The sequence below is a fragment of the Spea bombifrons genome, chromosome 4 (genome assembly GCF_027358695.1).
Source record: "Spea bombifrons isolate aSpeBom1 chromosome 4, aSpeBom1.2.pri, whole genome shotgun sequence".
Lineage (NCBI taxonomy): Eukaryota > Metazoa > Chordata > Amphibia > Anura > Pelobatidae > Spea > Spea bombifrons.
This window is the reverse complement of record NC_071090.1, coordinates 73,834,040-73,853,908: the sequence shown is the minus strand read 5'-3', so window position 1 is coordinate 73,853,908 and position 19,869 is coordinate 73,834,040. Positions and strand designations below refer to the sequence as shown.

The 19,869-nt window shown below is 38.3% G+C and overlaps 1 protein-coding gene across 1 annotated transcript in view; it reads left to right on the top strand.

The window, feature by feature from the left end:
* The first annotated feature begins 5,213 nt into the window (after nt 1-5,213).
* HCN4 (hyperpolarization activated cyclic nucleotide gated potassium channel 4) overlaps nt 5,214-19,869 on the top strand; it is a 32,361-nt gene continuing 17,705 nt past the window's right edge. Inside the window, exon 1 of the mRNA XM_053465013.1 lies at nt 5,214-5,963. Within this exon, the coding sequence (XP_053320988.1) occupies nt 5,284-5,963 (680 nt within the window). The 5' untranslated portion in view covers nt 5,214-5,283. The remainder of the gene's footprint in view (nt 5,964-19,869) is intronic.

Genomic DNA, 19,869 nt, shown 5'->3' with positions numbered 1-19,869 from the left:
GCAATGATGGTAAAGGCCAGTTGTTTTAGGGCACTGACAAGCTGGGTTCAAAGATGGCACAGGCAGGCTGTTTGGAAGCTAGATTGACACTAATAACCTGTTTGGGGGTACTGTGGCACTGGAGGACTTGTTGAAGTTGGGGGGCCCGGTTTCTAGTTACACTCTTGCATACATGAACCAATTATAATAAAGGATTTGTTAAATCAGAAGATGTACTGCTTGCAATGCTTATTTGCAGAGTTTCTGGGACGTCTCAGACACGTTTCAAAAGTGTCACAGTTTTTTTTTTCCTATCACTTCCTTTGATCCCTTTGGAATCATTTTAATTAGAGACAGCATGTAGAAACTTGACAAGGGAGAAGTGTAATTAGAAAGTTGGCTGGGAAATAGGAGCTGTTTGGGTGCGGGGGATGCAATGCTGATAAATATGCATGTTACTGTCATTCCCTACACACTCAATACACCCGCACAAAGCCTGCAAAGTGCACAGTTATCTTTGAAATGATAGTCTGGTTTCCTTTATTAGAGGATGTCGGTTCGTATCAGATGTTTGATCTGTGGGGGACACTGATATTTTAATCAAGTAATTAGGACATTCCTGCATTGCAGTGTGTATTATCTATATATATCATTTTAACCTTTCCACTTCTATTAAAGGGGCAATCATTCTCATTTTGTCCAAAGATCAGTGAGGTGAATTCCCTTCTTGGCACTTTTTGGGTTTTTTTTCATTGTGGAGCCACTGACCTCGGGCCTTTCTTCCAGTAAAACAGGTAACATTTCACCACTCGTTTACTTTCCGGGTGTAATGGTTTGTTGTTATGCTAATGAGGTGTATACACGAATAAAACCAAGGTGCTAGTTGTGGGTAAAATGGTATAGGTTTATTACAGGTTTAAAACGGCAGAGATGTGCAAATAACTATTGCTCACATAGAGACCACCAAATTCTAACTGCCTCAACTGAAACTAGATTGTCACCCAATTTGAATACTGCTATGTGATTGGTTGGAACATACATATGCAAATATTACACTGGGTAACTGCAGTTCTCTGCACAGTGTGCAGTAATATATATTTTAGGCTAGAAATTAAGATTTTCGTAATATTTAAGAACTATTTTGATTATTTGCAGGTGGAAGAAAGTGATCCTTTCTATTGAGAGCAATGCAAAAAAAAACAGGTTAGGCATGAACCATAAAAATTTGAGATACCAGAGTGAATAAGTTCCCAGGTATGGTATTAAGTAGATGGGGATTTCTACACTGTTCAATGCCTGCTATTTGAATATGCATTGTACAATATACAGTATATTCGGATGTATCCTTAATATCACAAGAGTCTTGTTTTCTATTTTTAGTTTTTTATATACTGGGTTTGATCACACCAATGTGGAGTTTCCATTCAGATGAAAGGTAAAAGTCACCAAGAAATTAGAGAAAGCTGTGTTTCTGAATAGGACACCTTTCATTAAGCATGTTTTGCTTTACTCGTCCATGAGAAAAAAAAAATCTGGCCACTGCTGCCCCTTTAAATATCTCACTAAATATATTTACATATAATCCCATGTTCTTCCAGTTCCGTAGCCATTTTAAACATCCTGGTGTTATTCAACTTTTAATGTAGAAGGCCAAATTAATTCAACTGATTTGCCCACGTGGCATATATTTATTTAGTGTTGTAACAGAACATGTGGACTTGTCAGGCTGGTCAGGGGTCATATAAAAAAAAAAAGTATAATATTACACGCTAATGTCTTCTTAATGTCAGGAAGCATTAATGAATATGTTAGGATGCATTTACTAATTTGAATGGTCTGTGAGGTCACTAGGACTTGAAAATCCAGGCGCCTGGTTTAACTGTCTGTTGAGGTTGTGGATTTAGATAATGAGATTAATAGGTCACTGTTCTTCATGGTTATTATGTTTGCTGGCTTTTTCCTTAAATGGACAGTCACACCTGTTGTGTTTTTTATTAATAGATCAGTGAAGCAGTCTCATTGTCCCTATATTTCAGTAAGAAGGTAAGCTTTTCACTTAAGAAACAGTGCTGGTTTACACTGCTTTGTGTTGCTAGTCCAACACTATCCTCATCTGTGCTTGTGCATTTTCATGTTATAACACTCAAGATGGGTCATGGAGGGTCGGGGCACTAACAGTGGCGAAAAGTTGGGAGTCTTTCTTGTAAGAGAACCTATGTAAATTTTAAAAATGCACAGCTCTTTCAAAAATGTATATTAAAAATAATTATTGATTTGTTTCATTGAAGTCATCAGCATGTTCAAGCAGATGTACCAGTGTTAAAAAGTATTTTTTTAACTACCATATTTTCCGGTGTATAAGACGACTGGGCGTATAAGACGACCCCCAACTTTTCCAGTTAAAATATAGAGTTTGGGCTATACTCGCCGTATAAGACTACCCCTCTACCCAGTATATAACAACCAGCCAATCACGGCAAGCGATGTACCTTAACGGTGATTGCCTGGTTGTTGTATAGAAAGCCTGCTTGGATTGGGTGGGTCAGCTCTCCCTAACATATGCCTGTCCACACACACATGTATAGACATACACTGCCCTCACACACCCCTTCCTTTACACACTTATAGACGTACACACCAGCTTACAAACACACATATACACATACACTGCCCTTAGACACACCTGTCCATACACATACACTGCCCATACAAAGACATATACATACATACACTGCCCTTACACACGCACATATATATATCTACACATACTAACATACGCCTGTCCATACATACACATTTATACACTGCCCTCACCACACACCCCTGTCTTTACACACACACACACACATTTCAGACCTGTCATTTCTGTCATTTCAGACCTCTGCTTTACTGCTCCCTCATCACTACGCGCTGGCAATTGATGCCGAGCGCGGGGATATGACGTCATCCCGAGCTCGTCATCAATAGCCGGCGCATAGTGATTAGGGAGCACGGAAGCCTAGGTCTGAAGTGCCAGACCTCGAGCTCCCTAATGTTGGGCTAGATAGAGGCAGGTCGTGATCAGGGCTAGTTGGGGAGATTACGATCTTGCACCTACCTCGGCGCGGCCCTGAAGACCGGCCCAGGGGAGGCGGCTTCTCCGCTCACCCCTCCCCTAGGGATAAGCTCCAGTTTTGTGGGGAATCGTGATTCTCCGGCTCGGGAAGTTTCAGTACCCGGCGTATAAGACAACCCCCGACTTTTGAGAAGATTTTCATAGGTTAAAAAGTCGTCTTATACACCGGAAAATACGGTGTTTGTAAGGTCAGATATGTACTCCATGCAACTCTATGAGCAAACACCACTGCCATTCCATGTGTTAAAGCATAAACCAAACAGTACAGAGCAAGAGACATTGACCTAAAAAGCTCATTTATCATATCAATGCTTGCAAGGTTTTGACTCTTGACCAAGAGGAAGGTTTTGGGTCAACTCGCCTAGCTATAATATATAAAAAGTAAAACTCTGGGGAAAATTGTTTTAATTTTAGTCTTCATAAGTATTGACTTATATGTATAAAGTGTTTTAAAGGACCTGTAATGAAAAAAAATTATAATTTGGTGAATCAGTTAATGAAAACAAAGTCATAGGCAAAATATGGACGGTTTTACATTCAAATCTTCATGGACGTATGTAAGTGACACCACTTAATCTGTTTAGGTGTGACATATCTGCCAGCAACACTATACATAGTTGAAGGTCAATAATTATTGAAGCAAAATTAACTGTACATTTAGCTTTGGTACACTTTATTTGTAATTAGAAGATAAAAAATAACTTTTTATAACTCAATATTCCGTTTGTATATAAACCATTAAAAAGCAAAATGATACCATATATGTATAGGTTAATATAACTGTTCTAATTACTTAGCATTTCTATTTCCAACAGCTGAGAAAAAACACTAACAAAGCCACTTTGTCATAAAATGAAACTACACACAAGGAGGTAACCAGCAACTACTGTTTTGCTGTAAAATGTAGGATTTAGGAAAGTGACAGCCTCTGCAAAGTCCGGGGACATGGATCTATTCTTTTTATTAAAATGTATATAAAAATGGCATCAAAAACTGCAACCGGAGATAGCTATTACTTTTGCAACAGTACGCAGCTATCAGCAGCTGTAAGCCTTCATTTCTTCCTTACATCCATTACCTGGACTTTTATATAATTTCTCTAGGGAACTGAAATGTTGGTTCAAGAAACCAAGAATACCATTTTACCTCATCGCATGTGCGCAAGAGTCTGTTTATGATCTTTGCTCACGGAACTCTGCTCCCAAACTTTTCACATATTAAAGTGAATCCAACTGTGCATCCAACTCATTGCTTATTTATTGGAGCTATATTTATATATATATATATTAGAGTATTTGTAGATGAAGAGACATAAGCAAGAATATAAAATTGAAAACCTAATTTAAAGAACATTGAAGTATGATGGTCTGAGTACGGAGTCGTGTGATTTTTGTGTACAGTTTCCATCCACCTAATGTTTTCAGTTTTTCTTAATACAAATATATATGTTGTCACATATTCAGGAGGAAAATATGGCTTTAGATACCAACCTGTGGACCACAAGAATAATATTCCCACAGCAATCCAGTGAATTCTATTAAATATTGTATAATTCCTAGAGAGGTCAAAACCTTTTACTTTAAAAGGGTTAACAAGCTGGACACGGGGCTCAAGGAAGCGGAGCTTGTGTGCAGTCTATGCTCCTATGGCAACACAATAGATCAGATAGCTTCATGAATATTGCCAGTAGCAGGGGCTGCATGAGGAATAAGTGATCAGTCTGATGTCAGCAGCCTCTGATGCTGCAGCTTCTATCAGGCTGCTTAGTATGGGCTGCAGCCAGAGTCAAGGAGACAGGGAGGGAGAAAAAGAGGGAGGGAATTCTCTTTTTTTCTCTTTTTATTGTGATTTGTTCCTTTTGTTCTTCTGGGCAGCCCTAGTCCAGTCCCTCCCCTGGCCGGCTGATGACTGAACTGCCCGTCTGTTGCATTTCATTCTCTCCTGCAAAGTCCTTATCTCAGTGCCTGAGAGCTGAGAGGAGACAGACAACATGGACCACAGGCTCCTCCTGGCACCTTCACCGCTGTCAGGATGCTGCTGTGGTTGCTGATGCTTCACAGATCCAGACTTCCCAGTCAGCCTGGGCTTGAGGAAGCAGGAGCTGCTGTCATGCCACACACTGTGGTAAATAGGGGCTGATATCAGCCAAGAACAGAAAACCCCTCAGTGGAGGAGTATTCTGGCAGACAATGGACAGGCTGCACCCCTCTATGAGGAAGCGTTTGTATAGCCTTCCTCAGCACATTGGATCCAAAGCATCTATAATGGACGAAGAAGAAGGTGAAGAGAGGGACACCTGGAGGAAAAGCATTAAGCTCAAACCACTGCCTTCACCTTCTGCCCTCAGGCGCATTGACCCTCGACCTGGATCAAAGGATTCCCATCTAGTTATGGAAACTGACATGGGGAAAGCCCACAGAACAAGTAGCAATGGAGATTGCAGGAGATTTACTGGCAGTTTGTCCTCCATTGCAAGCTGTGGTCGGCACCTGCATGATTCAGATCCCAGCGAGGGGAGAAGGCTTATATCTGAGGGGGACATCAGCCCTACTGAAGAAAAGTCCCCTACGCTGGATCCAGCTCCAGGGGAATCAGGTATAGGTTGCTCCCGAACCTCTCAGGCAGACTCCCAACCCTGGAGCTCTGACCTGAACAGCAGTTCCGTAAAGGTGGAAGCAAGAGAGCAGACTTTGTGTGGAGGGGATGAGGAGCAGCGCAGTTTCATGCACAGACAGTTTGGGGCACTTCTACAACCTGGGGTGAACAAGTTCTCCTTGCGGATGTTTGGCAGCCAGAAAGCAGTAGAAAAGGAACAAGATAGAGTAAAATCTGCAGGATTTTGGATTATTCATCCATACAGTGACTTCAGGTAATAAAAACAAGGAAATGTAGAGACCAGCTTCAAAAAGTTGCAACTTTTGGTCACGTCAGGGCATAGTTATGTTTAGCCTTGGGCGCCACCATATTGAGTACACTGGCATTGATGCTTAGCTTCAGGTAGGGTTGCATCCTTCTAGGGACAGTGTTATTGTATACAATCAGCTTATAACCCATGCATTTGTTCTGTTTAACCTTGACAAATTCACTTTACTTAGGGCAAACAAGCATTCTTATACTGTAAGGCAGCCTGTTCAAATCTGTGAACCATTGCATACATTATTTCTGTTGTTCATTGGCGGTACTTCAATACTCCAGGTGTTTGAAATATTTATTATCGATCAGTTATTGAGGTGAGGCCTTGCGTCTTTTTAATGAGGTGATTTTCTGCTGGGAAAAATGTTCACACGCACCTCTCTTTTGTAAGCCACTGTATGATCTTCATGCAGATAAGAGGTGTTTATATTCACCATACGTTTTTTCCCAGCTTTCCACAAAAAGTCTTTAACTACATCCCAAACATGTCCAAAAACTGATTTTCTGTCATTTTCCAGTTAAAACTAGAAAAGTTAGTTAAAGACAAAGCAGCCAAATGATGTAGAAGGCTTGTAAATGTGACAGTTTAGTAATCAGCTTGGTGTGATTTCATACACAAAGATTTAAGGATCTTGCTTTGATGAAGGGACACCTTAAAAACAAAAATATCTGTGTGGCGATCTTAATCATGTGTACGGTAGAAAATCGAGAGCCTCTGTTCTGTAGTGTTGTTCCTGTCTTACCCTTGGTAGTACCACATCTGTGATCTTTGTAAAGCTGTTGAAATGACCTGTTACATGGTATTGCTGTATTGAGAGAAGGGCAGCACTGCAACAATTTAATTAATAGGGCCCGCATTGCCAAAATTACATTTCTGCTATCTATTCAATGGATATTTGTGTTTTGTTGAGGGCTTGATCACACAACATCAGTACTATGGAGAACAACATTCTCTTTGTATTCTTTGTATATGTGAAGAGCAACAGCCACATTACCATGTACTTCTGAAAGCTCTCTCTAGTCTTAAAGGATGTCTACAGACTGCTCTCCTGCTTGTGGTCACTAGGCCTGGAAGCTCTGATGTTCACTGCAGATTTATCCTGTTTGTACAGGTGTTTTTGCATAGCAGTTGTGAAATGTGACATTAATAATCTTCTCTGTAAGAAAAGCAGGAGATTCAGATCTGCAGAATCCTTAATAATCCAGAAAAGTCAATGCCACTGAATTGAAATCTGCCAAGTTATTCTGTTAATATAGTTTTGCTATAGAATAATACAGCAAAATAATTTCTTTGATCCGCGTACAGCCTTTTCTTTGCCACTCAGAGCGTTTTCAAAAGTATTTGGTTTGGAAAGTGACGCTATTTTGTCAGCATTAATGTGGAACTGGAATCACTACAGAATAACAGTGCTTAAGACCAACAAACATTAGCAGTGTATGCAATTACATTAATTATTGTGCTTGCCTCTGTAGCATTGCCAATCTAAAATTACACACATTGTAACACTTGCCAATATGATTGTAAAGCATATGATTGTTGTGAGGTCAAAAATTCTTTAGTCTGATAAAATAATCTGTTCAATGATTTATATATATATATATATATATATATCAACAGTTAAACTGTGTTCTTATTTATAGTGATATGTGTGAGACCAATGCGTGCTCTCCTCTCAAAATAGGAATCGTTTTCTCACTTTTCACAGTATTTTATTGCAGACCCCAATTACTTTACCTTATGCTTAACCATTAAATCCCTCTCTATAATCGGAGTGGGTTTTAGCCTAAGGGAACCTGAAGCAAGGATGTCTGACCAAGTGAGGGCCAGAGCAGAGCTATACAAAATAAAGTGTATTTTTAGTCCTAATTCATTGACATTGTGATGGCTTTAAACACTACTTTGAAGTGAATATTTTCTATGCTTTCCTTGCTACTTTATATCATCTCTAAAACTTACTCTGAGGGTTTAAGGTGCATATGTGGGCCTACTAGTGATGCCTCCAGGATTTTTAGCGACTATGCACTGAAATAGGATTATTGAATTACACACCTGTGACGTTTTGTATGTCTTAAGCATTTTTCTGTGGTTTCAGAACCCATTGAATTCATCTTCAAGTGGACATTGATGTAGTGCATAAATATATTGAGTTAGTATTTTACTTTATCTAAACAAAAGTAATGTAATTTTTCTGTTTGTACTAAAAACACTATAATAACATCATTCATTTTGGTTTGTATAACCAACAAGTGGTAGGTTTGTGGATTTTCTATATTTATCTTGAAACCTTAGAATGATAGTCGTCTCTCCCTATATCACCTTTCATTTTCTTGTTGCGAAAGAAATCTACTCTCTTGGTCAATAGTCTTTAATGCTATGAAATTAACAAAGTAACACTTTCTCAGTAGTACAGTTTTTAATGTTGTAATATTAAAGTCGCTGACTGTTTATCATAACAAGGTGTTGGCCTGTATACACTTATAATGAAACAGTCACCAAGTTGCATTGTTAGTATGAAATAAGCACTGTTACCGTATGCCTGTTGTTTGGCTGGGATCTTATAACAGACACCTAAACACTCAAAACATGTCATTTGTTTATCGCTGGGGAACGTCTACATATAGTAGCAGTGCTACAAGTTGCAAGTTTAACTGTGATACAGAATATCGGGCAAATAACATGTGCTGGGTGCCTAGACTACTGCCTCTTCTTGTTCCCTGTATTATAATTACAAGGGAAGAACATGGGATGGGTAGACATGGTTTCATAGGAATGAACAAAGCTGCTCAGAAATTGACGAGAAGCAGACAGTATGTATGAACTTATTGTAGCCACCAAATGCGTATCTCTTCTTCTTTTGATTTATATTGTGTGGGTGTGTGTGTATATATATATATATATATATATATATATATATATATATATATATATATATATATATATATATATAGGTTCTGATGCAAAGTTAGGGAGGTGGCCTTAACCATCAAGAATGGTCTTGCTGATTGGACCATAACATGTTAAAACAAATAGGCTCCCTTGAGGTCTCATCAGCTGTCTGTTATGTCCCTGTCATATGATGGCATAGTGCTGCTGAGCTTTGTCACTCATTATAGGATTTGTGTCAGATGAATCTGAAAAAAGGTGTTACACCAGCAGTAATTTGGGAGAGAACTTTAACAGTTTATAATTCTGTTTGTTGAGAACTGTGCTCAAAGGATCTTAGCTTAGATGTCTCTTGCATTTTCTCACTTCTGACAGGCTGACTTGAGGCTACATAACTAGTGAACAAACAGCCAGTTCACTGTTTGCTCTCATTTTAAGCATCTTGTTTTTACAAACTCAGTAGGTATACTTGGGAACACAAATTTTTCATAGACTCGGAAATGCAGGTGTAAAAACAGTATGGCCTAAAGCAAGGGCTGATTTTCAATACTTCACACTGGGTGGGCAACCCTGGTCTGTTTTGGGACAACATGTCATGGAATTGTATAGAAAGACGTGTGAATTTCACTGTAATACAGCTAGAGACTAATGTGTGCCTTCAATATGGATCAGTCTGGGCCTCACTCAGTAACCAAGGAATCTAAGGCGTATCCACATTTCAGTGACCAGCCTCAAATAATATTAAGTATAATTACCTTGAACAAATGTACAGCTCCCCCTGCATGTAACTGTAATATTAAGTACAGATGCGTTGAATATTTTTTCCTAAAATGTGAAACACTTCCTGCTAGAAGTTCCTTTGATGTGTGCAGCTGCTTCTAAAAGTTGATGCAAACAACAAAATAAGCTTGTCTAGCAGTCATCATTGCAAGTTATTGCAACTGTAGCTTGATAACTTATTGAAGTTGAACTCAGTAGGTATACTTGGGAACACAAAACAGTATGGCCTACAGCTATACCTGCTGAGTATTGAAAATATTTCTGTGTAGCCTTTTGTAAATAACTTTAGGTGACATTATTGATTAGATTTTTTTATTAAAAAAGGTGCTACCCCAGAGGATGTCCTATATGAGTTCTGCTAGGCTTGACTTGGCAGTTAACACGTTAGACTGATGACCACCTCACCATTAAAAAATTAAAGGTACTAAGGTAATAAAAGTACACGCTTTTGACAAAAGCTGGCTCAACTCTACCATTAAAAACATTAGGTTATTTTGACAGGTTGGTACAGGACACCATTTTCTAACAGGATATTCCCACAAGTGAATCCCACCTGCTTGAGCTGCTTGGAACATAGGGGGGACACAGATACATGTATGGTGGGAGTGCCAGGTTGTTCACCCATTTTGGGAAGGCATTCATTGCATTGTCCAGACTCTTACAGACCGCTCTTTCCCCCCTTGCATTTTACCTACTTCACCGCACTACATACTGCATCTACCTATAAATGATCCTTAGTGCTTCAAGCCAAATACTTGAATGCTCTGAACTGGTGAAAGCAAGCCGCCCACAATTGAAGAGATTATTCTGGTCTGACCAAATGGGGATGTAACAAGCAACATGTTCTACTGGTTAGATCCATTGGAGTCGGGCGGTTTTGTCAGATTCATGGGTTAGGCTGTATGAGGAGACTTCCTGGGACATGGATAGTGGGTTGGTGTTGGTTACAGTATGGTCAGTGCTTTTGAATAATATGTACTGCTTCACTGTGTGTATTTGTGTATTTACTAATCCCCCGCCCTTTTTTCTGTTTCTTGTAACGGGTACTTTATGAAAGACTGCTATTATAGATTAACTAAAGATTATAGTTTATGCTGTAGGTTCTTTATTTCTTTTCTGTTTTGTTTAGTTTTAAAAAGTAAAATTCAATTATCCGTAACACAAGTTGTTGTGACGCTCCTGTACCAGCTCTGGCAGGTGTAATGATAATTTTGGATTCAATCATGATCTTGTGCCTTGATGTGCCTTGATGTGCCTTACATATTGCTTCCTGTCAGCTTTTTGTATTAGCATTGGACTGTATTCTGTCCAATTGCTTTATTATAATAAATAGAGATTTCCCAAAAAATTATATATATATATATATATATATATATATATATATATATATATATACACAAAAATATTCACCCCCTTGGCATTTTTCCTATTTTATTGCATTACAACCTGGAATCACTTTGAAGATGCAAAATATTTTTTATTGTGAAGCAAAACAAGAAATAAGACAAAAAACACTTGAGCGTGCATAACTATTCACCCTCTCAAAGACAATACTTTGTAGAGCCAAGTTACTTAAATTAAGTTGGAGTATAATGTCACCTACACGGCTGTATAAAGTGTGCAGTCTTCAAAAAATGTATGTTTATCTTAGTCCTCCTTCAAGAGTTTTGACTTCATTGCTAGAGAGGGTGTTGCAGGGGAATCTCACTTCAGTTTGGCAGCAGCTTAGTTAATTGACTAATGATGTTCCAGCAAATACAGATTCTAGCTGACTGACCAGTGGCAAATCCCGTCAGGCTGAGCAGAAACGTGCAACATTTGGCGTGCCCAGCTACAAAGATTATCGAAACGGTCACACAAATAAACAGGACTTTATAAGGATTTATTTTGGAGCAGCTAAACTTTGTTTCATTCCCTCATTACATAAATGACCGTTATAACTTTACTTCTAGTTGCCATTTTCTACCCTCATATTTATTCTTAATTCTGCATTTATTGTGATCTGTCTCTCTAAACGCTCATCATCCGCTCTCCCACCATGCGAGACATTTAATGGCTGCTGCTTGCTGCTATACTACTTCACATGATGGGTCCCTGTATTGTTAGTTTGCTTGGGATACCATTACACTTTACATTGTTGGACCAATATAAATAATAAATAAGAATGTATTGCTTAATTGTCAGGGGATCAAGGAGGCATTAGTTTGAGTTGTGTTGGTGCGCCATGTAATAAGAAGACAAATAAATCCACGCACACGGTGATGTAACATAAGATGAGGATTATAATGAAGCAATCATTTGCTATCGTTCAACCACAACGAGACATGTTAAACATATAATATATTTGTTTTTCATGCATAAGAACCCCAGCAGGAATCAGTTTAGGGAGGAGAGGATGGGAGAGCTTTTAATTACTGCTCATGTGCAGGAGGAAAGCTATGGACAGCTACAAGCAGGCAGCTGTCACTGTTCTGGATATTCCTGCAGATTAAATATTATGTGATAGGAGAAAGACCAGAAGTCATGTCTTCTTATAGACGCTGTTACTGGACATATGTGTGTTACTGATCTGGACCATTATGTGCTGCAAGCAAAGCATTCAAAGGTCCTCTTTGGTTTACGTATTATAATTCCAGACAATTATAATTATGACGCCAATATATAGTTGTAGTGAAATACATAATAAATGGGCCTTTGCCAAATTAGTTTCCTATTATGGAAACAGTCATTTATCAGTAATTTGTAGTTTAAACCATGAACTTCAATGAGATTTGGTAACCTTTTTTTGTAGTTTTTTTGTTTGTTAGACATTTGTTAGGAAATATTAGTAGATCTGGTTTCCATTTCCTTTGGGAAAAGAAACAGGAAATGTATGGTCCTAAATTGTATAGCTTTTTGTATTTGTGCATTGTTTCGCTTACATATGCACTTAATTTAATTAAGTAATCAATTCAATATGTATTCTTCCTTAATGATCTCAGCAAAAGTTCATGGCATCACTATATAATACAAATTATAAGCAAAGTCCTGGTTTGTAAAGCTTAATTTTTTAAATTTATGGGAGGCAGTGTAATAACATTGTCCAATCTATAAAAGCCTTTTGGCCTCTGCTGGAGATTATGAGCCAGTGGTAGGGCCACAGATACCCAATTTTGGCTATTTAAAAAAATCAATGACTCATTTCTCATATTGGTTGACCTTAGGTTTCCCTTAATTATAGGCTACATCCTCAAAGTAGCAATCATTCCATTTGCTACAGTTTGCCTCACTGATTTTTTTTAAGCATGACTGCTCCTTTAAATTTTGATCCATTTGGAAATAATATTATTCATAGTAAATTCTTAAAGATTAATTTCATAGAGGATTATGTCTCAGCTATTGGCTGAGCTGAGAAGCAATTTTTATTCAGATTTGGATGTTGACTTGCATGTGATCAGTTAGTTAATCTTTCTAGATAAAGTTGTTAACTTTAAAACTTACCTCCCTTCTTTAAAGGGACAGTTTAATGTCCCTGACTGCCTCACTAAATAAGAGTGCATGTTAAAGTATTCTGTGAGCACATTAATATGTGGTTTTCAGAAACAAAATAAAGTTCTGCGGCTGGTCAACCAATTGTTGCCACTGAAAAAAGTCCCTGGGTGGCAGGAAAACGCTCCCATTAAAATCACTTTGAGTGCTTTTCCCACAGCATTCGCTAAGCCAAAAGTTGGAGCTGACTGGCAGTAACAATATCATGTGCAAGCAGGTGTGTTTGGCTGAACACATCTCCTTCATGGAAAATACAAGGGCAGCCAAAGAGGCTAAAGCATACGGGGCCATTCTGTGTTAAAGTGCATATAATGGCTGGAGTCATGGCTGTCCGCAGGGACCACATAGCTATCATATTCTTTAGAGTTACATACCGACCCGAGGGTCATACAGTACCTTGTCTGTGTCCCTCTACCATAAGAAGGATAAAATAGAATCTTGTCTCAGGGGAAGAGGGAAGCAGGTGATGTCTCATCTATTTGCTAAGAAAAATAAATGTCTACTCAGACATATTGACTCCAAGAAACATTATCCTGAGGCTGTAGGGGACATCCTTCACACAATTATTCTGTCCACCTCTTACTTCTGTATTCCAGTCTAGGGATGGAGAATTTCTGAAGCCAAGTCTTCTAAAATATTCTGATGTGCTACCAGATTCTGCATAGATTTTCCCATCCCTAGTCCATTGCAAGTGAAACTTTGAATCTCAGCCTTCTAGATTGTAAATGTACGAGCGGGGATCTCTTTATCTAATGTATTGGTTGGTCTTTTTCTGTCAGCTCCACTTTTGTCATACTACCTCTGAATGTGTGTGTTGTACAGCGCCAAGAATTGTTGGTGCTGTAAAAATAATATTCATAATCTTAAAACAAAGTAGTCTGGTTGAATATGGGACAATGTTTTTGTTAAGTAATTGGACGCGTTCTATTGCTTCATGAAGAGACTGGTACCGTTAGTTTGTTGCAGGGACATGCAACAAGGGAGACGGATGTCTTTAAGCAGGGACTCACGTGCGGCATAGCAGGCGGTACGTGTGTTTCCTGTGTGTCCCGGCTGCAGATCTCTGCCTCTGGCTGATAACATTATGCATTGTAAGGCTATTTTTGGTTGTGTTAGTGATTCTGTGCTGTGCTGCATCCTTGTCAGATCATTGCAGGGGATAAGAAACCATCCTCATCAGACGCTGTTAACCCCTTCAGTAAGAGGTGTGTTTGTCATCATTTTGTGAATAAAACATGTCAGTTGGTTATCTTTAAAAGCCTAACAGATGTATTTATCAGAATTTGGTTTTAAAATATACTTTGACAGTTTGTTAGTTCCATGACTAACCTATGTTCAAGTAGAGTAATTCTTAAAACCTATAGTGAATCATCAAGTTGAATTGGGTTATTTCTTGATACATTTGCCTTTTTACTGAAAACAAACAAAAAAAATTCTCCATAAGGTCATATTATTGGGCATTAACTAAGCTGTCTGTATGCAATTTTAGATTTTTGTTTCATATGGTCAGAAATAATACATGCTTGTCTCTTTCCAGTTATGATTTCAACAAATGTTTGTATATGATACAAAACATGAGGACATACCTGTTGTTCCTCATTATGTTTGACATCTCTCTGGGTGACATCATGCTCATCATGTTTATTGATGGCTACCATAAATCACATTAACATAGACTTTGACAGCAGAAAAGGACCATTCAGCCCATCTAGTCCCTGTTGTAAAATGGGGACAGTCATTCTCATTGTATTAACCTCTGTTCCTTCTGCTAGAAGGCTGTTCTTTTGATCTACCACCCACATCAGATAATGAAAACATACATTGCATCCATGCCTCTGACAATTTAGTTTGAGATTATGACCTCTTATCCTAATATTTCTCCTTCTTTTAAATATATTTTCCTCTTGAATTTCTTTATGTATTTTATGGTTTCATGGTAGGATCACTTCCACTCTTGACAACCCTTAATTAGGAAAGTATGCTTAGGAAATATTGGGCTTGATTCAGTGCTAGAGAACTGAATGAAATCACTTGAATGCCTATTGTTCCACAGTTTCATGCTCAGCGTACCAGAGGAGACGCTGTTGCTGGGTCTGCCCATACGAGAAGGCCCGATGGTCTCAGAAGAGTTCTTTGTTCTCCCTCGAGTTGCCTTTTGGGTTTGAGCAGTCTTGGGACTTTCTGATGACTCCCCAAGAAGCAGGGTAGTCAAAACAAGCTGAAGTCAGAAAGCTGAGGTTCAGGATAATCGATATGTCAGAGCCGAGGTCAGAAAGCTGGCGTTCAGGGTAATTAAGATATCAGAGTCGTAGTCAGGACATGATACACCATGACTTGCATAGGTATGACCATGAAAAGTTAAAGTATACTGAGTTTCTGAGGCTTTTATAGGGCAGGGAAGGAGAAAATTCAAATGACGTCACTCCACCTAGGACTTTACCATCTTGTGTGTGGTGTGGCCGCAGCAGGCCACTGTAGTATGTGGAAGCCGGACCAAGAGATGAGCAAGCCCGTTGGAGGATGCAGGTGCTAGAGGATGGGTGACACGGTGTGGGACACAGTACAGGGACACAGAAAAGAGCAGACCCTATAGTCCAGTGCTCTTACTCCAGCGTTGGGCCAGCGGGTAGGTAACAATTAGGTATTCATTTTTTTCCTTCTCATTTAGCATTGACTAAAATTTCTTATGGATGAACTCATGGTGTAAAATTTAGACAGTTTCTTTAGGGCTGAATCATATATTTGTCAATAGCAACTACAGTAGTTCTAATGTAAAATATGTGACCGGGAAATACTCAAAATAACTAATCCAAATACCAACATGTGCATGTGCCTCTACTGATCATATTGCATATTGTCATGTTTCAGTTATTTTCATTAAGGGTTTGTATTGCTCTTACATTGTCAATCAACTCAGCAAGTGTGTGCACCCTTCTTATTAAGACACAGGTAACATACTGCCTAATTAGTTACCACAAATCACTTTAACTATTGTAATGTTGCCTTCTTTTTTGGTGAACAGTTACATTTCAGTTCAATTGGACAGATTAACACAGTTTTAACTGGTTAGTAGCTCATACAGTATGTTCCAATTCCCTGAGCACCCTTGGAAGTGAAGAAGTATCTAGTCCCTTTCCTGAAGGAAGGCTCAATTGTGGAATTTTAGTTCTTGTCATGAACTAGTTTTGTTCCAGTAAATCTATTATATAGAAGATTCCTGCTTATAAATACAAATGAAGATATTTTTGTACACGTGTAAAAACAGCTGCTGCTGCTGCTTTCATTGCTCTGTATTCCCATTGCGTGGAGGAGGGAATAAACTAATAGTGAACAAAGCTTTAGGACTTTTCCAATATTAATAATGCTCTAAATCCCACTGACAGAGTGAAATCCCCTTGTTCTTTCTTTTGCTACAATCAATACTTTTTTTTTATATCAGGAGTGGACTGTGTTAAATGGTGTGGATGCACTTAGAGACATTGAGGAGTTACCAGTGTGTTATTAAGACCATATCTTTTGACTATGCAAAAATTATATGTTTAAATCTGCCAGTTCCTTTCTGCCTTTCATAATCCTTGTCATACAGAAATTGCATTTCATAGGTGAGCTGGCACGCACAAAAAACGTACAAAATTTGCATTCGTCATTACTCTATTTCTTGCTTCAATGCTCTTTTGCTGGCTAATTGCGTAGCTTTAATACAGACTCACAACCTGGTCCCGCTGCTAGCCGGTAGTAGAGTTCTGTTCTCCATTGACGCTAACATTAAAAACTCAACACGAATATTGATCTTCCCAATAGGATTGGATTGGTTTAGCATAATTTAAACCCCCTTTTTATCTCCTAGTCCATGATGTTATTTCTTTCAGATAGAATGAGCTTACATCTGCCAAATAAGACCACAATGAATAAATAAAACCAATGATGCTAAGTGGTTACGTGAGACAACAAAATCCAGCAGACACAATCTCACAAGAGAATTCTCTGCTTTTTCATTTCATTTGATTAAGCATATGCAGAAATCTGCTGATGTGAGGTGCTGAGGTGTTATTTTTACAACATAATCTGTGTGTAATGGAATGCCCTTCCAATCGGCAAGAATACTTGATGGCTACAATAAATGATGATCCCTCATCAATCCCTAGGTCTTATGTGGGCATCAAGTAATATATAACGGTTACTGCTGCAAAGTAGTTCTGTTTTGTGTTGGGAAATTGAAGCTTCTAGAAAAGCTTGCATTTCTATAATACAGTTCTGGAGTTCGCTTTTTTTTTCTTAACGACCCTGCACTAATATAATGGCAGATACAGGTGTGGTTTGCCAATGATTGTCTGTTTCTCTTCATTCGGCTGGACACCTTATAAAAATAAATTACAAAATAAAGCATCAGTGATGCAACTTTGCATGAATTTAAATGTTATTTATTAAATAATTGTAGCCCATGCAATAGACCACAACCTTAGCAGATGCCTGCGCTATAACCCATTTGACACATGAATCATTATTTTTCCCTAATAATCTGAATGTTATCATTTTTAAGCATCAGTTTTTGTGTTCGTCATTGTGCTCATTGCCACGCCATTAATGAAGGTTATTAAGTTCATAGCTTCCTCACTAACCTTTTTTGACTTCTTTAGGAGATACAGACTGACACAATGTTAAGCCATTTTGCATTACATTTAAATACAAAGATTTTTCCTGTTTTGTGCAACATCTATCTTTATTCGACACTGAGTCAAACATCAATGTGGATCATGGATTCTCATTTTACCGCATTTCACGTCAAGAAGTGTATACAATATTTGGTCAATGCTTAGTGCATTCCTTATATATGCAGTAGTCAATGGCAAGCGAAAGTAAATGAACCCTTTGGAATCACCTGGTTTTCTGCATTAATGATAATCTTTCATGTCTTTATTGAACATGAATTTTAGACCATTCATCTTACAGAACTGCTCAAGCTCAGCCATATGCCTAGGATGTCTGGTGTGACCGGCTCCCTTGAGGTCATTCCACAACATTTTTAATGGGTGAAGTCTGGGCTCTGACTGGGACACTCCAAAAGACAACATTTCTTTATTAAGCCATTCTTAGTAGATTTACTTTGATGTTTAGGGTAATTGTCCTGCTGCATGACTCAACTTCTACTGAGCTGTAGCTGGCACCCTGCCACCCTGACATTATCCTGTATGATACCTTGATAAACTTGGAAATTCATTGTCCCCTTGATGATGGCAAACTGTCTAGGCCTTGAAGGAAACAGCCCCAAATCTCCATCGACATTTATAAAAAAATTGGACTGATGAATATGTAAACTCTTTGAGATTACTTTGTAGCCCTTTCCAGCTTTATGAAAATCAACAATTCAAAATTGTAGCCTTCTGAGATGTATTTTTGGGGGAAGCATGGTTCACATCAGCAGATGCTTCTTAAGAATAGCAAACCCCTGAATCAAATTAGCTTTTTTAAAGTGACTAGCCTAGAGGCTACATAGTTTTTCCAACTATGTGAATGTTTGAATGATGTATTCAATATAAACAAGAACAATACAATAATGTGTGTGGTATTAGTTAAATGAAGATCATATGATATTTTAAGACAAATGTATAAATAAATGCTGGTAATTCCAAAGGGTTCACTTACTTTTTTGCCATTGGAAATGTAAATTAAAAGTATGCAGGTTTAGGTTGGTATGGTATATGCTGTTTTACTACATAGGTCTACACTACATGTATTTTATTTGTGAACAAGTTATTATTCAAGACTTTCTTTTATTTAGTTACAGTGTTCACTTGCAGAACATTTCTTCATGTTAGACTGTCTCTCTCGATCACAATTGTCAATGCACCACAGCCTTACTGAAAGAAGGTCACTGCATAGTAACTGCGGATGCATGTAACCTTTCATATGCTTTCTTTAGGAATCCTGCTGGTTGCGACACTGCCTTTGTGATGCGTCCCACAATATAGCATCATGTAAGCAGGTGTTGTCACTGTTTTCCTCCACATGTAACCACTGGGCACAGTAGGGCATAGGTGGAAATCTCCTTACAACTGATACGATTTAAAGCGGTGGCCACACAATGTATCTTAGTAGTCCTCAGGACTCTTACTGTGAAAAGATTCATCAGACAGTTTTATCAGCGTATATATGTTTTTAAGTAAAGATGACCATGCTTAATGTGCTTTAAACTTACATTTCTATACATTATATTTAGGCCAAGTGGTCTTTCCCTTATGCTTCAAGTGTTTAAACCAGATGCATATATTTCTTTCCATGCCACATGCAATGTATATTGACCAACACTGTGTTTCTGGTCTGTGTACAATAGTGCCTTGAGAGAATGTGTGTTTATTACCTCTTCCTGAACACAATAATTGGGTTAATAATAAAGTGATCGTGCACAGGAAATTTAAGCCAAAGACCTATGTGCAAATTGCCTTGTATATAAAAGAGAAGAATGCGCTTCAGTGCTGTATAAATGTGATTATACAAACATTTGGTTTGTATAATAAACATTACATTGTACCTTATAGTGGTACTTGGCAGAGGAATAAAATGGCTAGAGGATTGAAGGCTACAATTTTCTTTATGATATTTGTATAAGTATTAAATGGGTTACCAATTCATTCTTAAATGGCCTAGGATGGCCTTCCAACTGCTTAAAGAA